This window comes from Lucilia sericata, unplaced genomic scaffold (assembly GCF_015586225.1).
Source record: "Lucilia sericata isolate MDLA Ls3-8-SP2 unplaced genomic scaffold, ASM1558622v1 Contig000182F_arrow, whole genome shotgun sequence".
Lineage (NCBI taxonomy): Eukaryota > Metazoa > Arthropoda > Insecta > Diptera > Calliphoridae > Lucilia > Lucilia sericata.
In genome coordinates this window covers 396269-415971 of record NW_023994210.1, presented here as the reverse complement: position 1 = coordinate 415971, position 19703 = coordinate 396269, and the positions used below count along the sequence as shown (strand labels likewise).

The 19703-nt window shown below is 34.6% G+C and overlaps 1 protein-coding gene across 1 annotated transcript in view; it reads right to left on the bottom strand.

The window, feature by feature from the left end:
• Positions 1–19703, bottom strand: part of LOC119601640 (vacuolar protein sorting-associated protein 13D-like) — a 275471-nt gene that overhangs the window by 111483 nt on the left and 144285 nt on the right. Inside the window, exon 5 of the mRNA XM_037952697.1 lies at positions 8278–8414. Coding sequence (XP_037808625.1) covers positions 8278–8414 — 137 coding nt within the window. The remainder of the gene's footprint in view (positions 1–8277; positions 8415–19703) is intronic.

Sequence of the window (19703 nt, the reverse complement as noted above, 5' to 3'; positions counted from 1 at the left end):
GATAAAAGAGTTTGAAAACCGAAGATTAAAATTATCGGCCAAACAAATGATGGCATTTTGCCACTATTTACCTCTTCTAATAGGTGACCTTATTCCATTTGAAGATATTGTATGGAAGTTTGTTTTAAATTTTTTGGAACTTCTTGATGATTTATTGTGTTATGAAATCACTAATACCTTATTACAACAAGTTGTACGAAAAATAGAAATAGTTAATCGAGAATACCAAAACCTTTTTAAAAAAAAACTCACTCCCAAATTTCACTTCCTTGTCCATTATGAAAAAGTTATTAAAGAATCTGGTCCATTGAGAAATTTATGGAGTTTCAAATATGAAGCTAAGCACAAGGAGTTTAAAATATATTCGCACATAATAACTTCCAGAAACAAGTAAGAAAGTATAGTCGGGCGTGGCCGACCATATGATACCCTACACCAGTTATGAATATTAAATGTGATTTATTTTTCATAATAAAGCATTTATCTTCAATATTCCCTTGTTCCGATACATTTAAGCAATTTATGGATGAAAAACTAATTTTCTGAAAGAGGCTTTATATGGGGGCTAGGGGCAAATATGGACCAAGCCCGATAAAATTTTGTGAATATATTTATATTTACATAATATATTTTATTGTGCCAAATTTCATCGCGATATTTGTGTTTATAAGTTATTATAAGTTAATTTGGGACATTCAAGTAATTTTCTGAATGGGACTTTGTATGGGAGCTAGGGTCAATTGGGGCCCGATCTTTATGAAATTTGGCAGGGTCATCAAGACTTTTATAAAACTTAGTTGTGCCGTATTTTATCGATATATCTGTATATTTAACATAATTATGAGCTCAGAAGCCCTTTTCGGGGGGTTCTGTTCTATGGGGCTAGGTGAAATAATGGACCGATTTTAACCATTTTCAATAGGCTTCGTCCTTGGGTCAAATAAAACGTGCGTGCCAAATTTCATCCAATTATCTTGAAAATTGCGACCTGTACCTTGCGCACAAGGTTTACATGGACAGCCAGCCAGCCTGCCAGACGGACGGACGGACATAGCTTAATCGACTCAGAAAACGATTCTAAGCCGATTGGTATACTTTAAGGTGGGTCTAGGACGAATATTTTTGTATGTTACAAACATCAGCACAAATCCAATATACCCTCCCCACTAAAGTGGTGTAGGGTATAAAAACATTCCAAAGACATTTTCTTTCAAGCAACAAATGCGCTTCGCAAATTATATTATGGAACCAAAATCTTATCAAGAAATTTATTTTAAAAAGCCACTTGTAGATATTAAAGCTAAAGAATTAATTATTCAAAATTCAAATGGTAATATACTTAATCTGACATTATTTAATACTGTAGAAATTTTTGGTTATAATTATACAACGAAATTGTTTATTGCCACTTTTACGGATGACATTAATATATATTGTATTAAACATATTATTAAAGCAAATAACCAAGAATTGCTCTTCTGTTGTCAGAAAGTAATTGCAGATTACAGTATTCATTTTTCAGCATTCGAACTTAAAAACTATACCGAGATTTATGATATTATTTCTTTTAACGCTATTCTTGGTCCTCCAGTAGGTGTTATAAAAACTTATTCTGGCAAACAATTTGTAAAATTAAAGGAATTTTATCGAAGCATATTTTAAACTTGTACACTTTTCCATTTACAAACTTTTCATTCGATCTGTAGAATGGTCCAATGTTACACATTTTAATCTTCATAATTTTAACATCAGCATGAATATTAAAAATTTTTCATAAAAGTATAAAATTTTAAGTACATTGAAATATAAAGAATAAATTGTGTAAAATTTGAATATTCTCAAAAGTTATTTCAGGTGTGGAAATTTGTGTAATTTTTAAAATATACATATTAGTAATTTTTACTACATAACCATTTTTGTAATATGTTTTAAAGGATTTTGTACAAAATAAAAATGAAAATGTGGATCTTTATAATTTGCTGCTTGAATGGAAATTACCTCATTTATATAATCATTTTGAAGGTGATTATATTTAAATATAATTTTTGTACAAAACTAATTTTTTTTCTATTTAGAACAACTAATAACTGTGGAAGTACTTGAAATATTGACTGAAAACCACATAAAAAAATTATTTAAAAATTTCACTGTTGGTGAGCAAGCTATTTTTGAAAATAATCTTAAAAGGTGGAAAATTGGATGAAACCTATAGCAGATACCAGCTTTAACTCATTGCTTTCGATAGAAAACTTACCTATTAACACCAAAATTCCATCCCTTACATCGATTTTAAAAGACACTGAGACTGGCAAGCAGATTTTAAAATTTTATGAAGAAAAGAAAGTACTTCACGAACAACATCGAGTTTTGTTAATAAACACATTGGCTAAGTATTTAGATTTGAAAGGATACAACTGTACAATTACTGATTGCTCAAATATTGAATTTCAAATTTGTTCAATATTTCCAACGGAAGAATTGGTAGGTTAATTGTTTATTTTCTTACAAATATCAAAACATCTAATATATTTATTAGCATTACTATACTACAGGCAAGCGGGGAAAGCTGTACAATAAAATACACAACATCAAACGATATAACAAAATATTGAAAGACTTTGAAAAAGAAAATTCAATAGATGAAAGTGAAGAACACGGTAAATTACAACAAAAATTAAAATAAACTTGAAAAGTAATATTTTCTTTATTTACAGATCCGGGATCCGATTGGAAACAGTGTTTACACCTTTTAAAAAGTGGAAACTTATCTCCGGAGGAATTTGACCTATACTGGAGAAAATGTGCTTACTACAGATTTAAACAAATGAAAGAGAAGAAAAGTACATTGGAAATATTGAACGAGTGGCCGGAATATAAAAAGTCATCAGGATTTCAATTAGTAAGTATTTTTATTGATTAGTAGATGTAGTTATTTATATTTCATTTATTTATTTATAGATATCAATAGACTTTCAACTAAAGTTTCCAAAGGCTAAGGAATTAAAAACCAAATGGGCAGATTACGGGGGAAAGTTGTTTAGTTTGTTGCGGAATAAAGTCGTTAACTCGACTGCTTCAGCTATACTCAAAAAGTTAGAAGGCTGTAACGAAGGTAAATGTATAATTTATATAATATGAATTTTTTTATTTTTATTCAGTTCCGTTTCCTTTTAATTTTAGACACAAAAATATTTGGAACGTTTTGGTTTCTTCATCATATATTTCCACCGCCATTAAGTGTAATAACGGAGCCTAATGGGGACAAACAACGAAAAAAGTTCTCCATTATCGATTCTCAAGAATCATTTGCTATAATGGGCAAAAGTTCCGAAGAGCTGGAAACAAAATTGAATTTGCTGAAGCTCCAGTCAATAAGTATACAGCCATTACTTTTAGTGTTAGGTGATTTAGAAGATATCAAAAATATTTCGATATATTTTGATGGAATAAGGTATCCCATGATGACTACCTTAACTGCTGTAGATATTTTATACAAAGTAATGTTTGTTTTTAATCTAGAGTTTCCAAAACAATCAGAAATATTTTATACTTTTATTCAAATATTCTTTTTTGAAATGCCCACAGCCAAAAAAAAATTAAAACTTGCAAGTTTTATAAGCCAATTACTTAATTAATGTTTTTTTTTAAATGTCTTTTTACATCAAATTTATGTATAAAATAATTTTTTTTTGAATTAACTCTTTACTTTAACTAATGATATACATATAATTTTTAAAATTAACATTTGTAAACAAATTAATTAGTTATAAAACCCTATTGCATTTCTCTGTATAATTTTATTTACATAAAATCATTTTTTTTTATTATTGAAATATATATCTTTTCAAGAATAAAAAATATCATAATTTAATGTCAAAAACAGCGTTTTTTTAACTAAAAATAGAATAAAAAAACAATAAAATTTATTGTTAAAAAATAAATATTTGTTTGGTTCATAAATTTCATTGAAAATATCAGCTTTATTAAAAAAAATTGTTGAATTTGTTTGTAATAGTAACAAAATTATTTATTACCGTAACAACCAATTTAATTAAATAATTATTATTATTTAGACAATATATTTAATTCAAATGTGCGTGAAATTTAACAAAATATTTTATTAATATAATAACCAATTTTATTAAAAATATTTTTCAGATTTAACAATTGGTTTGTTCAAAAAAACAATAACTTTAATTCAAAACATTTTTAAATTCAACAATCGCATGTATTAAAAATATATTTTGTTTTTAACAATTTCATCAGTTAATAAAGCAAAAATATTAATTGAAAAAAAATAAGTTAATTTTTTATAAAAAATACAAAATCCCGTGGTTATATTCACAAAAATTGTTGTTGGCTCAAAAACAAACAAATTTTTAATTGTATATGCAAAAAATTAATTGTATTTACAATCCATTTTTTTCTGTGTAGGCCACTATCGGCCCTGTTGTGCGAAAAAAAAATGTTCACTGAATGTATTATTTTTCCATGTCCAGAAACTCGGTTTCCTGGACGTAATTCCTAAGAATCTTCCAATCAGTGTTGGTTAAGAATGTTATTTCCGACTTGCTCATTTTGAGTAGATTTCTCGTCTTGCTCCCATCTCTCAATTTTTGGGGTTCTACCCACCGTTTCATTATTCCAAGAGGCCTTATGGGATTCTCTCATCCATATTTTTAATTCAGCTTTGTTGCGTCGAATGGTTTTGCGTTTGTCAGGTTAACTACATCGAGCTCCCTTCCCTTTAAAGCTATTACATTCGCCCTTTCGTTGCCGACTACTCCCGAGTGGCCTGGTACCCATATGATGTAAACCTTTCCTCTGGGAGAGTATTCAGTTAAAGCTTTCTTACAATCCAATACGGTCTTAGATTTAATTCTATCACCTGATATCGCCCTAATTGCCTTTTGGCTGTCGGTAAATATATTAAGCGCTGTGGGGGCCATATTTATTCTAATCCAATTTACACATTCCGTTATTGCTCGTACTTCTGCCTGGAAGCTTGTGTTATGATTAGGTAAACGGTGGTATATTTCTGTTTCTGGGTCTTCAATATAGAACCCCAGGCCCACTTTGTCCCCTAATTTAGAGCCATCCGTGTAGCAAAGGTTTCCTACTGGTATTTGCTCCAATGCTCCGCTTGACCAAGACATTCTATCTGGGATTAGCGTTTCAAAGTTTCCGACATATTCTGTGCCTGGTATGCGATCAGGCACGTCCGATGAATGTGCATAAAAACTTGTGTTGCAGTATAATTATTGATAAAACCGTAAATGGCCCATTATTGCTTTTCTTGTTAACAAAAACTATATCCCGAAGTTTTGAGTTTTGACCCATTTTTGTAAAATTTATCCAGTTTTGTTGATTAATTTTTGATATGAATGTAAGGTTTCTTAAGAGGCTTTCTGGTATGTAGAGTGTGGTCCTTGAATTGAACTCATATAGACTAGATTCCCTGGTGTAACTGTCATATTTTTCGATAATTCCACAACAATTTTGAGCGAATTGGGCTTCGGTACTCATGAGTTTTGCAGTTCTTTAGCGTTAGTAAGCAATTTTAGTAGTCCTGGTTAACGAATATTCCCAACCGTAGGATGTCATACACAATTTTTCAATAGTTTTTAATTGTTCACTGACTATTTCTGACAATTCGTCACATTTCGTGTAAATATTGATTTTTTTTTTAATTGATTTTTGATATGAATGTAAGGTTTCTTAAGAGGCTTTCTGGTATGTAGAGTGTGGTCCTTGAATTGAACTCATATCGACTAGATTCCCGGGTGTAACTGTCATATTTGTCGATAATTCCACAACAATTTTCAGCGAATTGGGCATCGGTACTCATGAGTTTTGCAGTTCTTTATCGTAACGCGTAAAAACAGCATCATTTTTTAGAAAACATTTATAATCTAAGCCTGTGTTTCACTTTGGGTAGCTGTTTGTTCACAGTTATATTCGTATTATATAAGCCTTCTAAACTGCAATAAAACATTTTATTTTTTATCAATAACTGTACTATAACAAAGACTTTTGTAGAACTGAAATTGGTGTATACTTTCTTTTGACGCTCACAGTATATACGACTTTTAATACTTATTTTTAATGTGGGCGTGATACATCGCCCATTAAAAATTTCAAAACAATAAGTTGTGTATGATTTTTTCCAAAAAGTAAAAATTTGAATAAAATCGGTTTATCGGTTATCAGTCTATATACTACAAATAAAAATACAAACAAACGCACACACACATTTCAAAAGTTTTTTATTCATAAATTACACAGAAAAAATTAATTTAAAAAATTTTCAATTAAACGATTAATCGAAAATTTTAAAAGGGTTCAATTCATTTTGTATTTGAATCATAAAAATGTATAATCAAATACGTATTTAACAACAACAAAAATATAAAAAAATAAAAATTTTTTATACGAAATCAATTATAAGTAGTAATTGAATATACAATTTTTGTTACAGGTTGAACTTCAATAAATAAAATAATTGAAAACGAGGTTTTGGTAATTGAAATCGTTTTTCAGTTTTTTCTGTGTACTTACAAAATACTTTGAGTCAGAAAAATTGACCTGGTGCTCACCGACGGAATCGGTTGGATATATAATGTGGTATACGCATGTAGAGGAGGGTTTGGGATACAGCACAGTGTAGGATTTTTTTGTTCTCTTTTGTTTCCTAGGAGTTACGATCTATTAACTACCCCATTTTGAGAAATTTTGACCTTTTCTTAAAAAAAATTAAATGTTCTAATGTACATAAAGACAATTTTTTTTTTACTTGCAAGCTGCAAGTAAAATAATTTTACAAAATTTATTTCTCTTCCAAAACTTTTAAAAAAAGTTATAATCATTTAAAAATGAAAAATTTACTAAGAAAATTGAAAATTAAGCAAAATTCTGTGGTAGTTCATGTTTGATCACTCTATTCGCTGTGATAAAGTATAAATAGAGTTGTAATTTTTTGGACCCCGAGGTTTACGAGTGTTTACTTTCAAATAAGTAACATATGTAAATTTAAAATCGGTGACCATAGAAAAAATGTATTTTGGCCGCCATTTCGAAAAATGGTCCACAGTGCGCCATTTACTCTTCCCGTGAATTAAGATCCCGAAGGTACCTCAACCAACTGACCAGCCAGGACAAGTCCTGCAGGCAACTGACCACCCGTATTACCAGATTATGTGGTTTTCTGTTTCGACCTCATGTCAAATAATTCCAAGGAAAGTCCGAGGAGTAAATTGACATTACCAATTTATAGTCCCGGCAGATTAGAGATACTGGTAGCACCTCTATACCCCGGGATTGCAATACACCAAGTTAGGGTCTTCATCAAGGTAACATGCCCCGGGCGGTGGGAAGGCTATATATACGTTTGTCATTTCGTTTGTAATTGCCACAATATAATTTTCCGACCCTATAAAGTATATATATTCTGGAACCTAATAGATAGCGGAGTCCATTAAGCCATGTCCGTTTGTCTGTTGAAATCAATTTCCTATCAGGCATGCTTTCGAGAAATTTCCGAGAAATCAGCAAAAACTGACCATAAATAACGGAGATATGAGCAAAAATCAAAGACAACCTCTAAAAATTTCATCAAATAAAGGGAATGTTACTGCATGCTTTAAAAAAAAAACAACAACAACAACATACGCTTATTGAAAAGGCGTATGTGTCGTTGTACGTTGTTTTTTTTTCTTTGCATGCTTTGATAAAAAAGCAACAACAACATTGTTTATTGGAAAAAACGTATGCTTGTATGTTTGTTGATTTCATTGTGTATTTTTTTTTTTTTTTTGTTTCGTTTAGCGTTCTTGTTATAGTTTTGCTATAGCTAAAGTAATGGTAGAGTCGGTAAAAATTAAATAAATTGAAATTTTATAAAATTAAATATATTTTTAAACACACTATGGTGAAGGGTACATATATAAGATTCGACAAAGGTGAATATAGACTTCTTACTTGTTTTTATCACAGTGTTATCATAATTGTTTTAATAAATTATTATGTTAGATTGTTTTGAAAATAACATACTTTTTAAATAAAATCACTCGTCAGTATTTTTGTATACTTATTTGTGTGATTTACTGTATTACGAATCTTTTACTTCAAATTTAATTTTAATAATTCATACAAAAATTACTTTATCCGGTTTAGTTGATAGCCGGAGATTGATATTATGAGCATCAGTGTTATTGGTTTTAAATTAATGAAGTAAAAATAAAAAAGCATTCAGCTGTATACACAATTTTTCAACATTACCTAATTGTATATCATTCACAACTTTGTTTATAATGTGCGGGCTAGTTGGTCGTTGGTATCCATTAGGATCTGGCGATCCTGGGGAAATTGGAGAACAAGGCTCGCTTTGCTTTAAACTTCCAGATATACTATCCATCCTAAAAATAAAAAAATATATATTATAACTATTAGCTTTTTGTATCCGGCGTTACCCGGAGATAAAATAATTTCATAACGTTTCAATATAAATTTAAGCAACAGATTGTGAGGACTAAAGTCGCTAGGCCCGTTTTAGCCCCACCATAAATATGAATTCTTTAATTTTATTATTCTATTTTAATATGTTATCGATATATTCGACAGTATTTTATAATTTATCGACTATTACATTATTATCATTAGTATTTTTATAATGTCCCTTAATTTAAATTATTAATATCGCCATCAATTGGATAGTAGTGAATTAAATTTATTATTAAATACAGCACTGCTTTCACAACTCTGTTTATACAACAGCTGATGGTAAAACAGAGATGAACAATTATGCAGAAATGGAGATCACAATAGTATAGGTCTGTTCGCGTACTCGATAATTTGTAACAATTTGCAACAATTGTAACTGGATTTCGTTCGCGTACTTTTGAAAACTTGCAACGAGAGAGTAAGAGAGCGATAAAAATGACAGTTCGTTGATAGAGAATTTTTTGATTTTACTGGATATTTTTTCCCCAGTAAAGAATATCCAACATATGTTCACAACAAAAGCTCTAAAAGAATTCATTCATTAATTCTTTTTTTGAAATTGAGTTATATTTTAAAGAATTAACAATTCTTCAAACTCATTCCCTTTGATTTAATTCCAAGAATTAATTCTTAAAGCTTTCGATGTATATGAATTAATTCTCTAATGAATTAATTCCTATAGAATATTAAATTCCTCCTGAATGAATCAATCTGTTACAAATTGAATTAAAATAAATTTCAACAATTCCTATTGATTTATAAATTCCTTCTGAATGATAAAATTTTTGTTTGAATTCAATCTATTACAAATTGAATTAAAAAATTTTTCAACCATTCAATTTGAAATATATTGAATGAAAGTTTTGTTTTATAATTCAAAAGCATTCTGTATATTAAAAATTGAATTAAAAAATATTTCTTTCATTCAATTTGTAATAGAAAGAATTAAACAGATAAGAATGATCATTCAATTGAATTCATTCCTATAAAGAATGAATTCTCTTAGGAATTAATTCAATGGAATATAAAGCCAAGGAATTCAGCTTTAGAATTTAAATTCAATGAATGATTTCAAAGAAAGCTACATTTAAAAATTTAAAAGAGTTTGTTTGTTGTGAAAAATCATAACAAATATTGTCAATCTAGCGTTTTTAAACCACTAAGTTTGTCTTTCTCTTGGCGATTTTGTGTAAATTTTTATTTTGCTAATCTGTTTGTAACATGAAGTTTTATAACAATAATATATTTGTAATGATATTGTTTTGTTAACTTTAAATATCCATTTATTTATAAGAAAAATCACAGTTTCAATTGTTCTTTTTTTTTGATGCTTTATTAGCAATTGAGATTTCAGCAAAAAGACATTACTAATCTTTGTTTATAATCAAAAACTTGCAATTTTTTACAAATTTGCGTTCGCGTACTTTTTTGGATATTTTTTTGATTAAAGTAAATTAAAAATTACTCTCTATCATAAAGTTACTGGATATTTTTACTGGAAAGTACGCGAATGTGAATGCAAGGCGAATTCACATAAGGTGGTGTTATTCAATCAGCTGATTATTTTTTTTATTCACTTGATGTCAGAGCTTGTTATTGTTTACATTTTTATATTTAAAAATTTTCGTTAAAATAGAGAAAAACTTCGTTAGTATTTTGAATAATATATGTAAAAAATCTCAAAATACCAAGCAATTTTTAAATATATATTTTCTCATAAAAATAATGAATAACACTATGCAACACTATTTATGGGGGGCGAAAAATTCCTTCACAAATTGAGAGTATACCATTAGTGTATTCAAACCCCCGAAGCTTTTTTCGCTGCTATGTCAAACTTTTTCGCAATCGCTAATTTAAAGTTCATAGTGAATTAACATGATTTTAAACTTTAATTAATATAAACTATTAACAAATGGGGTATCATGTGAAACCTCCTTCGAAGGGCTATTGAATAATATGTAAATCTTGAACATCCATTTCGAAATTTTTGCGGTTTCCGAATAAAAGCATATTTGTTTGTGAAATCGAAAAATCTTAAAAATTTTATTTAAACGGCTAACTCAATGGCCAAATTAAAATGTTTTCTGCGAAATGTACTGTTTACTGTGTATAAGTTAAATGCGGAAAATTTTAATATATTTACATAAATACTTAAAACAAGGTTAATTTAAAAACTTTAAATAATAATAATTTTTTAATACAGAAAATTTTTAATTGTATAAAAGGGTGCGAAAAAAGTTTAATTTGGAAATTATTGCACGTTTTAGAAATATTGGTGACAAACGTAAAAGTTTGATACCCATATTATATATTTTTTGGTATAAATTTTGAGACTATAAAAGTATGGACAAAAACGCGAATATAAAAAATAATAAAATCCAGGATTCATTTAGTCACATAGAAATGAAATAAAATTCGGGGAATTTGTCAAAATAATCTGTATACTATTCAAAAAAATTTAATCTTTTGTAAATATTTTAAAATTTATATATTTACTAGCTATACCCAGTGTGCTTTGCTACCCTAAAAGCAATGTAAACAAAACAACACTTTAGGATTTTCAAAATTCTAACTATAATAGATTTCCAGATATATATTTTTTTAAATATTGGTAGTCATCCTTCGCGACGGGTAGTCATCTTGACGCGATGCGAAGGCTTATGTGTGATGACCCATGCAGGCCGTGCTGGTAGGGCTACCTATGCCAGAGGGGCTCATGACGAGCACATACTAAGAACTACCCTTCCCACGACTGGTAGCGTCTGTTTCTCCCCGATGGGGCGGCTACCAGTCCAAGTACTTGTCAAAAGATCTCTACTCATCCTTCGGATGTGTATCTTTTGACAGTACAGTCCGTTCGGGATCTTTAGATCCCTAAACTCCACGACGGTCCGTCTAAATCCACCGTCTGTTCCCACATTGGGCGGCTTGGTGGTCTGCAAGCATATCATATGCAGAATCATATACTTGGCAGCAAGTATAAAATGCACACCGTTCTAATGTCCAATGTCCGACAAGAAACCGTGCCCCGCGTATCCGGTAAGGGGCCTAATAATCTCCGGAGACCCTACCCCCACGGCGAAGGCGACAGGCTGTGGAGAGTCGAGTGCTACTGCCACCCAGTTTAGTCCGGCGGAGACACCGGGTCGGGCTAGTCTGAATGCTACCGGCGCCAAACCCAAGACAAAAGCGTCTGCGGATTTAGGGAAGCCTGGATCCTGCAGTCGCAAAACAATAACAGCATCTGGCTCCAAAGCTGGATGCAGCAAAATAAGCAGCGAGGCACCTCTGGACGTCACCCCAAGTACCTCAAAAGCAGCTCAGGTCCGTATTGGCAAAATGCCGATAAACCCCCTGTTTCGGGGACTACTAAGGCCACCAAAGCCAAGGTAGCAACCCCAGTGCCGGTTATGCACGAGGGAACTGCGAACAAGATTTCGGGTTCTCAAACGGCATCTCCCAATGCCACCACGGCGAATAGTAAGACCCCCAGGCACGTAACACCAGCAAGAAGGGCCTTCCTACAACGACCTTCCAACCAGTTGAGTCGCTAAGTAAAGAGGACAAGTCCTCTCTAGAATGGGCTAAGGGAAAATTGGCCGTTCTGGAGAAGAGTCCCCCCCTCACGTCTAAGGACGCGCCTAAACGGCAACGTTCTGAGGAGGAGACTAATCTTCAGGGCCAGCAGCCCGGGACAAAACGTCCGAAACCGTTGCCCCCCAAGCCGCATGACAGGACCCTCGGTGAAGTGGTTGAGAACCAATTCACGCGTGCTGTCATCGACAGGGGTGACATAGATGGCGCTATGTCTCCATCCAGATGGGACATAGTGCGAAAAAAACTGATGGGGGTGTTCTGGGAAGTTCTTAAACAGAACCCTGGTCCCCCCCCCCACAGTGTAAGGACGGCGGTTGGTTTCACAACAGAGTGAAGCTAATGGCCTGTTCTAACGAGCGCTCAGCTTTGCTCCTGAAGCAGGCTGTGTCGCTGATAAAGGATCCGTGGGAAGGTGCTAAGCTGGAAGTGGTCTCTGTGGACGAGATCCCACGAAGGCCTAGATCCACCGCCATAATTCCTGCGGAACCACATAAAAAGGCAGCGATACTGGAGCTTCTACAGGTTGGCAATCCGGATCTTCCAACTCAAGATTGGAAGGTCGTCAGGGTTTCTCAACCTGTAGGAAGCTCCAGAAGGATTGTTGTGATCCTGAACCAGGAGTCTTTGGCGCCGCTTCGCGAGAAACAAGGGAAGGTCTACTACGGCTTCGAGTCGATCTTCCTTCGTGTCTACCGAGGCGATGACAAGGGACTATTTTAACAGGATGATCCCGATCCTGACCAATCCGCTGCGGATATGTCTTGCGACGAGACTGACCTTTCGCTGAGTCAATCAACTTCTAAGTTGGTTAAGGAGGGGGAAGAGTCAGTTGACGAGGACGATCTCCTTGCCTCTGACAAGGAGGACGCCAACGTCACAGTGTTGCGTAAAGACAAAAAAGGAGATGGTGAGAGTAACCCAAATTAATCTCCACCACTCTAAAGCAGCCTCGGCTGCACTGCTCCTCCGAATGGGTGTAAGTGGGGAGGAGCTCGCCCTAGTCCAGGAACCCTGGATTCACCAAGAAAGGGTGAGTGGACTAGGCATGAAAAGCTTTAAGCTATTGTACGCAAAAGGATCTGGTAAGATTCGATCCTGTATAGTAGCCAAAAGCAGTCTCAACATCTTCATTCTTTCTGATTTCAGTGATGAAGACACCGTAGCAGCCATATGGGAGACCAGTGTAGGTGCTATATTGGTTATCTCGGCGTACATAGCTCACGACCACAGCGACCAGCCACCGAACAACCTGGTCTGCAGATCCATAGAGATGGCAAACTCGAAAAGCATGCCGATCATCATGGGGGCTGATGCCAATGCCCATCACACTGTCTGGGGAAGCTCGGACATTAATGCTAGAGGTGAGTCAATCTTTAACTTCATTCTAAGCAATAATCTTGATATTTTAAATTCAGGATCCGAACCGACCTTTATTGTTTCAAACAGAAGGGAAGTTCTTGACATTACGCTGGTTAGTTCTATGCATCATGATAGGATAAGGGGATGGAGAGTCTCAAGTGACTGCTCTTTCTCTGACCATCAGTACATCGATTTTGAAATCGTAGTTGACAAAAGTGGCCCCAAAGCCCTTTATAAACAGGAGACGAACAGATTGGGAAATGCAAATGGGGCTAATCTCACGTTCACTCCAGGATGTACCGATCATCGAAAACCGATCGGACATAGAAAACGCGGTTGAAACCATAAATCAAGCTTTCAAACACGCGACTTCACTGTCTTGCAAACAGAATATGCACAAAGGCAGATGCAGGCCCCCATGGTGGTCTGCGGACATAGCGAAATCTCGAAAAGAGACGCGCAGACTGTTTAACGAGGCAAAGAAAACAGGAAACTGGATTTCTTACAAGACCTCGGTTAATCGTTTCAAGAACCTGATAAGAAATGCAAAGCGCAAATCTTGGAAAACCTTCTGTAGCGGCGTGGAAGGTTCTTCTGAGACCAGTCGTCTGCGCAAAATCTTATCATCTACTCCTCCTGTCCCAAGTTTCATTCAGAAACCTTGTGGCAGTTGGACGACCAGCAGCCAAGAAACCTTAGATGTTTTAATGGCCACTCACTTTCCAGGCTGTCAATCTCCGGAAAACGGGACTGACATGCAGTTTACAGATCTCCCAGCTGATACAGGAATATCCATAAATGAAGATAAGATCAACTGGGCGATAAACAGCTTCGACCCCTACAAATCACCGGGTCCTGCGGATTTGCAATACAATACTGTCCATCTTATGCCTTGGCTAACGCGGATATATGATGCCTGTTTAAAATGGTCTTATATACCCGAACCCTGGACCAAGTGCACAGTGGTCTTCATTCCGAAAGGAGGAAAGACCTCTCACACGAAGCCAAAGGATTTTAGACCAATTAGTCTATCCTCCTTTCTTCTCAAAACTTTGGAAAGGATAATTGATCTGCATCTCAGAATACATATCAAACCTGACCATCTATCAGCATGTCAACATGCCTACATGAAGGGAAAATCTGTTGAGACTGCATTACACTCGCTAGTTTGTCACATTGAAAAGACAATAGCGCATGGGGAATAAACACTTGTTGCCTTCTTAGACATCGAGGGGGCTTTCAACAATGTTCACCCTGGGTCGATAACAACGGCCCTAACTGGCCTGGGTATAAACCAACCAATAACAGCTTTCATCAAGAGATTACTGACTCAACGAATCATTATCTCCGAAATGGGAGCAGCAAATGTCACAAAAGTGGCAAATCGCGGTACCCCACAAGGTGGAGTTCTATCTCCACTTCTGTGGAACCTAGAGTTGAACCCACTTCTTATGGATCTTAGATCTATGGGATTTAAGGTAATAGCATATGCAGACGATGTGTCTGTAGTAGTATCTGGCAAATATCTGGATACTTTATCGCAAAGGATGGAGATTGAACTCAAGACACTCAGTACGTGGAGCAACGTCAGTGGCCTTGGTGTAAATCCATCGAAAACGGAACTTGTTCTCTTCACTAAGAAGTACAAGATACCCACCTTCACTCTCCCACGACTGAATGGGATAGAATTGAAGTTATCGGATAGTGCTAAATATCTGGGAGTAATCCTAGATTCAAGACTATCATGGCGTTTGAACACTCAATCTAGAGTATCAAAAGCGGCTGCGGCCTTATACTCGTGTAAGAGAGCAATTGGCAAATCATGGGGCATAAACCCCAAGAATACCAAATGGCTCTTCGACATGGTAGTCAAGCCCATACTATTGTACGGTGCACTTGTATGGTGGAAGTCTGTACAAAAGGACTCACACCGCAAACGTTTTGAGGGAATCCTTCGTACATCAGCTCTGTTGATAACGGGGGCTCTCCGCACCACCCCATCAAAGGCTCTCTTTGTCATGATGGGATGGCTACCTATTGATCTAATGGCCCAAGAGGTTGCCCTCAACGCGGCTATTAGACTCAATACAATTGGTATGTGGCATATGATTCAGTCAGGTCACTCCACCATTCTCAATTGTCTAGGAGAGATTCCTGACAATATCGACTATTGCATCGCCAAACCGTCTTTTGATAGAAGCTTTTCGGTGAATATCCGACACGATCCAAATGTGATGGAAACAATCCTCCATGACGGATCGTATAAGGTTTTCACTGATGGCTCAAAATCAAACATGGTGTAGGCGGTGGCTTTTACATAGCACATTCGGGAACGGAAGTATCATTCAAGCTTCCTAACCAATGTAGCGTCCTTCAGGCTGAACTATCAGCCATTAAACGGGCTGCAAACTGGCTCAGGTTTTATCGAATATACGGTGCTAATATTCGAATTTATACCGACAGCCAGGCAGCCCTTAAGGTTCTAAGTGGTGTCTACACGACGTCAAACTTAGTCCTAGAATGCCGGGCATCCCTTAACGAGATGGCGAAACATTCCACAATAGGACTGTATTGGATTCCAGGACATCAGCAAATTCCTGGTAATACCATCGCGGACTCTCTTGCCAAGTTAGGCTCCTAGCTTGCAAGAGAGCATACCGACCCTTTTGTCGGTATACCGCTTTCAACCTGCAAACGCTCGATACGTGAAAAACTATATGAGCTTGCGCAATGCAGATGGTCGACTGAAGCCACCTGTAGACAGGCAAGGATCATGTGGCCATCTTACGACCCACAAAGATCCCAAGCCCTTTTCTACATTCCGAGAGTTAATCTACGGAACTTAACGGCAGTGGTAACTGGCCACTGGCCTTTCGGACTCCATGCAAGAAGACTGAACTTACCCAGTAACGACTTCTGCAGGAGCTGCCAGGATGAAGAGGAAGAAGAGAGTATAACTCACTTCCTCTGTCATTGTCCTGCCCTAGCTGATCACAGAATGGGTCTGCTAGGTTGCTATTTTCTGCATGACTTAGCGGATCTATCGGAGGTTAATATCCGAAAGATAGATTCCTATATTCGTGCGACAAACTGGTTCGGTGGAAACCAGAGTGATTAGGTTGAAGTGTACTAATACGCCGACCGTTCTCTCTCGTTTCAGGTATCACAAAGGGATCAAAATACTGGACCCAAGTGTGTCCCCAGTGATGACATCGCGAGGGCGACCTGCCTACCTAACCTAACCTAACCTAAATATTGGGGATGCCTCGCAAATTATTGCAAGTTCGCCAATTTTTCCAAACTTTAATTTAGGTTTTAATATAACCTATGAAAAATTTGAATAATATAATAATTTCCAAGATATACGAAATTTTGTATATAATTCATATGGGAGATCCCAAGATCCCATTGATAATGCGCCCATTTTTCTCTAAATGTTCACATAAATCTCGAAGTTTTTCATGTAAAATTTTCTAGTTCTTATATTTTTTCAGATATATGAATTTTTTATTTAATTCATATGGGAGGTTCCAATTTGCAAGTCCGCCAATATATTACCCAAATGCTCACATTGACTTCAAAGGATTTTTGCTCTAATAGTTCCCCAGACATACGATTTTTTCTACTTATTTCATATGGGAGTTTCCAACCCCGCTAATGATAGTCCGCCCATTTTCCCCAAAATGTTCAAAAAAATGTTAAATTTCATCGTGCAAAATTTGAAGATTTTAGGTCTATTAGTTTCTCAGACAAACGACAACGCCAATTTACTTACATGGATGTTAAAATTGTTCTTGCAAAATTTGAGGATTTTAGCTCTAATAGTTTTTCAAATATACGAATTTTTCTATTTACTTCATATGGGGGGTTCCAAGTCCCCCTGATAAAAGTCCGCCCTTTTTCCCCAAAATGTTCAGATGAATATTAAAGTTCTTCTTGCTAAATTTTAAGAAGCCAGCTATTAGTATCCCAGATAAACCAATTTTTGTATATTTTATTCATATGGGTGGAGGAACGTCCCCCATTGGTAGTCCGCCAATTTATTACACAAAATGTTTACATGGATGCTAAAGTTCTTAGGTGCAAAATGTGAGGACTCTATCTGTTATATTTTCTCAGATATACTGATTTAAGATTTTCTTCATATGGAAGGTGCCACGTCCACTATCGCCATTCCGCCCATTGTATCCAAAAATATTCTTATGGATGTAAAAGTTGTCCATACAAAATTTGCGGACTCCAACTCTTGCAGTTTCTGAGATATGCGACTTTTAATACTTGAAAAATCGAGTCGATCACCCTAATACAGACACACATTCATTTCTATATATATATATATATATATATATATATATATATCCCAAGATTGTGTAGATAACGTAACTAAAAAAATCTCTTCCGGAACACTTTATATAAAGAAACACATATGAAGAATTTAGCCAAACAGCGGCAGCTTACTTCTACGATATGGCTTCATTTTGAAATCTAATACATGTTAACAAATTAAACAATATTGTTTTATATATACACTATATGGCCCATAATCATAGTCAAACACTAAAGTCGGTTCTTTTTAAAAACAACTTTAATATTTAAACCTGTTACTAACTGTTTCTTAACTATAGTGGAAATTAATAATAGTTTTAAGTTGAGCCAGCTTTAAGTGGGTGCTTAGTAAAATGTTTGAAATTTTGCATACAAACTGGTATATATACTGTATAAGTGGCATCTCTGCACACATAAAAGAACCAAGAAATAAACAAAATATAAATTGTTATTTTAACATTTTAAAGAAAAATAAACCTATAAACTTAAAGTGCGTTGCTATTTTACGAAACTTACTTATGTCGAATTTCATCTATATACTCGTATTTTTAGGCCAGTTATAAGCGTTAAAGTAATTTTCTTATATAGGGGGGTAGGGTCAATTATGGGTCGATCCTCATAATATTTGGTAGACAGAATTTGGTTCGTATTAAATTTATTTGTGTCGAATTTCATCGCTACACGTATTTTTAAGCCAATAATAAGCGTTGCAGTCATTTGCTGAAGGGGACCTTATATAGGGGGTAGGGTCAATCATGGACCGATCAACATAAAATTTTTTAGATAGATTTTGACTCGTATGAAACTTACTTATGTCGAATTTTATCTATATACTAGTATTTTTAAGCCAGTAATGAGCGTTAAAGTCATTTTCTGAAGGAGACCTTATATGGGGGGGTAGGGTCAATTATGGACCGATCCTCATAGCATAGTGATTTTGGATCACAAGAAACTTACTTATGTCGAATTTCATCGCTATATTCGTATTTTTAAACAAGTTATGGCTGTTAAAGCTGCTTTTCGAGGGGCCACTTGTATGGGGGCTATCCGAAAACGTTGACCATTTTCAATACCAAACCTTACCTGTAAGAAATATTTATGTGAAATTTCAACCCTCTAGTTCTTTCCATTCGGACTCTATCGTGCTTTCAACAGACAGACAGACAGACGGACAGACATGGCTAGATCGTCTTAGAATTTAATGAGGACCCAGAATATATATACTTTTGTGGGTCTATGACCAATATTTCGATGTGTTACAAACGGAATGACAAAATCAATATTCCCCCATCTTTTTTAATGGTGGGTATAATAGTGCAGGAAGTGGAGCTGAAGATAAACACTTCGGAGTTTAATCAATCTATGGTAACATGATTACTTACTTTTAATTTTTATATTTCGATATTTATATGTATTTCTTTACAGACATCTTATTTCCACAAATTAAAAGGAGCATCAGCGGATTTAAATTACTGCGAGGTTTGTAAAATGGTGAAATGATTGTTAATTTATGTATATGCTTATTATATTAATAAAATTAAAAAATATATATCTAAAATATTAATAAATTGTGTTTTATTATAAATTGGTATAGCCGTCACATTTGACGGATATATTCATTAAATATGATTAGTCAACAATGACCGATAAATACAACATTTTGAATTTGTAAACTGTGATAGATATATCCATCAAGCATGATCAGTCAACCCTGACTAATATTTATGTCATCCTTGGTTAGTAAACAACATAAGAGTGAGGAGCTCAAATATATGTTTCAAAGTCGATAGAATTCGTAAGTGCAAGGGAGAAGAAATATCACATGTACACAAATGTTTCCATCACTTTTGTCCATTTGCCTTAAGAAACTGATAGAAACTTTGTTCTACGCTGTGATTGAAATAAGACATCAGTAGTGC